This window comes from Micropterus dolomieu, unplaced genomic scaffold (genome assembly GCF_021292245.1).
Source record: "Micropterus dolomieu isolate WLL.071019.BEF.003 ecotype Adirondacks unplaced genomic scaffold, ASM2129224v1 contig_8951, whole genome shotgun sequence".
Taxonomy (NCBI): domain Eukaryota; kingdom Metazoa; phylum Chordata; class Actinopteri; order Centrarchiformes; family Centrarchidae; genus Micropterus; species Micropterus dolomieu.
The window spans coordinates 1-4,080 of NW_025737937.1; the positions used below are offsets into that span (position 1 = coordinate 1).

General features: G+C 39.8%; 1 gene segment (V, D, J or C); it reads right to left on the bottom strand.

The window, feature by feature from the left end:
- Positions 1-3,575: 3,575 nt before the first annotated feature.
- On the bottom strand, positions 3,576-4,079 carry LOC123965248. The segment is given in 2 exon segments: positions 3,576-3,920; positions 4,028-4,079. Coding segments are annotated over 2 exon segments (384 nt in total).
- Position 4,080: the final 1 nt, after the last annotated feature.

Consider the following 4,080-nt stretch of genomic DNA (forward strand, 5'->3'; position numbering starts at 1 on the left):
CCACTTGAAACTTAGTTAGCTTTCTCAGACAGAAAAGACGTTGCTGACTTTTCTTACTCAGCATATCTGTGTTTAGTTCAAAGGTCAACTTGTTATCAATGATGATTCCCAGATACTTATACGACTCAACAATTTCAACCTCTTTACCATCTATAATCGTCTTTTCAGGAGTTGGATGGTGACGTCTAAAATCAATGCATATTTATGTATAGTGACTTTATTGGTTGTTGAAAATTTCCCGAAGCAAAGGCCCGGAACATCAAAACAACTAACTTGCGTTATCATTCAGTACCATAATGTATAGTTGTATCACATATGTTTTCAGTCAACAACGGACTGTCAAATCAAACAACATTTCAGTCAGTTTTCACATCAAACTGGAGGGATAATAAATAATTAACTACTCTAATAATAAATTCTAAATTTAATTAAACTAAAATGAAGTGCCTAATTTTTAGAAAAAATGAAACTGAAAGTATAGTTTGAAGTGATGAAGTGTAGTCTTAACCAATTTTATAATAAACACTCAACACATCATAACAAATGAACAGCTGTAATGCCTCCTCGTCTTTCATCCCCTCTCATAGAGCTACCACTTTTCTACTTTTTCACGTCACGTGAGACGATTGAAGCACATGCGATTGGTCTGTGAGTTTCCTGGGCCGCTAAACCAGTACAGTAAATGCTAGAAAAGCTGTGCGGGTTAAAATTGAAACGCTCCGTCCCGAGGTAGTAAGTCTCAATAATAAATCGGCTGTAGGTTGGCGGTCCGGAGAGGACAGCGGCTGGGTCCGGATCCGGACCACGGTCCGCCTATTAGTGACCACTGGTATAGATATTTCATCAAGTGAAGCAGTAATGAGTAATGAGTTGGTGCTGAGGCCAAGGATCTCAGATAGTTTGCTAAACTCCGGCCAGAAGTTTTTTTAGACGTCATCATCAGTTACAGTTGGACAGATTGCCTCAAGTCCATGTTGTAATATCAGTGAACAGTATTGTGAGGTTTATGCTGCACTTTGAGAACTTCTTGCCCTTGTTGACTCAAAAGTTGAGACTGAAAGTTGATGCTTGATAAATCATTTCACCACAAGTTCCATTCAGTAGCTCTTCTGGAGCTTTGGATCAGTTACATGATCTTCTTCAGCAGATGGTGATAACGCAGAGGTCAGGGAATATTTGAACTTTGAAGCCAAAACACAAAATCCCTAAAAATGATCAGAGGAATGGAAATTTGAAAATCTACATTTCAGTGTAAACATGCCGACTCCATCTGCTGAGAAACATCATGTGATGTAACTGAAAGATCCACAATAGTTTGTGGTTTATTTGTTTATTTGCTTTTACTTTCTTTCTATTATTTGTACCATTTTGGGCTAGGGCAACATGCAATACTACTGGCTTCTGGAATTATACTGTAGTTTAGTCAGATGGTGGTGATCTCTGTACATGTTTAGTGACCCACTTTTAATGTGAAGTCAAACAATGTGTGAGTGAGTGACTGGTGGAGCAGAAAAAACACCTGACAGAAACTTCTTAAAGGAGAAAATCAGCTCTCACACAGTAAAGGGGTCCTGCTGAGAGAGCAGTTTCCTACATATTCACATATTTACATGTAGAGGATTCTGAAAAGTCTAGTAGTTAACTGATCCAGTGATTTGTAACAGTTTGTTTTGTCTTCCTTGTTTGTTAAAAAAAATAATATAAATGCAGGTTCACCCAGCTGTCATAGAATATTTTCACTTTGAAGCCAACGTGGACATGAAGTCCTAAAAATGCTCAGAGGAAGAGGAATTTGAAAATCTACATTTCAAAGAAGACTGGGTGACTCCATCTGCTGGTTGCAGTCTGTTTTCTTTTTTTGTTGTTTCCAAGGTTAAGAATAATCATTTACTCTCAGTATGTTGGTGGAGTTTTGATTTGCATGTTGGAGAAAATGTGTTATTCCATATTCTTTATATATAGTATTTACGGATATAGTTATATCAAGAAGGTTACTTATTTCTTTTGCATTTTTATGATTTAAGTTGATATTTAGCTTTTCTATAGATGACATGCATTTATATATTTAAAATACTATTTTGTGCTTTCAAGGATGTACTGGTTGTGTTGAACAGTCTCTGATCCTGAATGTTTCTGATGCCGATCTGTGTCTTCATATTTCCCATTAAATATAATTGAAATTGCTTTAATCCAGTATGATGCTGAGGTCAAAGGTCATGAACAAGACTTTTCTTATCTGCTCAGTTTCCTCCATTATAAAGTTGTAGCTGTTGTTTCCCACAGTAATAAGGATTTGTACATTCTTCTTGTGTTAGCTCCTGTCTCCAGAGACAATAAAGCCAATGTTGTATTCCCCAACATAGTTCTGAGACTGACAACATTAAGTGGAGAGAGTTTGTGCTGAGATTGTATTTCTGATTCCAAGGTCAAGAAAGAACTTTAAATGTCAATGTATTTGTTGAATTTTTTGTTGCATGTAAAAAAATGCTTTGTATTCAGTTATAGTTATGTGTAGATGTAGTCAGATGACGTACGTGATTCATTTTTTTTTATAATTCCAATTGATATTTAGCTGTTCTTTACACAACTGTCACGTCCCCGGCTTGTCTAGGGGTGTGGGACTAACAAAGAGAAATAAACCGGGTGGAAAAAACCATGGGTGACCCAAAACACGTCAAGTTAATGTATTTATTTCAAATTAGTAACAAAAAAAGGTGTTTAACAACTTAAAGCGATCTTTCATCCTATCAGAGATGATATGGAGTTTGTTATGTAAAGTAAATTAATTAACAAGATATTCAGCGAAAAATATGCAACACAATACACGGTCTCTACGGCTCCCAAAGTGCTGGTGAGGCACATGTGGAGATCGCCGCTCCTCTCACTACACCGGCTTCCAGTTGGACGTGAACACCGGGCCGACGGCTGCCTCCGCAGAGTCACCAGACATACAGCGCGAGAAGGAGTTAAGATCGGCACCCAGCAGATCACGTCCTGCTACAGACCACACAATAAACCACACAGTAAGTCATACAGTCTAACACGAGCAGCCAAGGAAGAGTGAGAGTCAGAGCACTTCACTGGCTAGGCTTGAAACCCACTGATGGCCGCTGACCAGCTCCAGCTGCGGGATTTACGCAGCGCCAGGCTCAGTGCCCAGGTACAGACCTGCAGAAAAGAGACAGAGACACCCACAGCAACACAAGCAAAACCCACAGACCTCACGGGTCGTAACAACAACATTTTTACATTTGAAATAATATTTTGTGAATTGAGGGAGTTTTGTTTGGACCATTTTTTACCATGAAGGTGTCTGATGCTGATCTGTCTTCATATTTCCTTTAAACTGGAGCCAGAATGAGATAGAGGTCAAAGGTCATGGCCAAGCACAATAGCTGTTAAAGGAACAATGGTGACATTTTCAGTCCACTTAATGAAATTTTGTATGTGTTGAGTATGTGTGTGTGTGTGTTTGTGTGTGTGTGTGTCCTCAGTGAAGTGTATCAGTCTCTGCAGTAGCTTCCAGCTGCAGCAGTCAATTCAGTTTCTGTTCTGTCTGACTGAGGGAGGTTTTTGTACAACGCTTTTTCACTGTGTGAACACACGCTGACTGTTGATATAGTGATCACTCTGACAGTAGTAAACTGCTGCATCTTCAGTCTGGACTCCACTGATGGTCAGAGTGAAGTCAGAGTTTGATCCACTGCCTGTAAAACGATCTGGAATCCCTGATGCTCGAGTGCTAGCAGTGTAAATGAGCAGTTTAGGAGTTTCTCCATCTCTCTGTTGGTACCAGTGTAAATAGTGGTAGTTGCTCCAAACATAAACATCCTGACTGGTCCTACATCTGATGGAGACGGAGGCTCCCAGAGCAGAGCTCACTGCTCCAGGCTGAGTCACTGTGACCTGGCCTCTGGACTCTGAGGATACAGAGACAAAAACATAAAGCAGCGTCATGGTTTTGTGGGCTTCATTTCAGAGGGACGGATGTTCATAGAGGAGAGGAGTTTGATTCTCTGGACTTTACCTGTGAAGCAGCAGCAGAGGAGAGTCCAGATGAGGACGCAGATCAAAGTCATG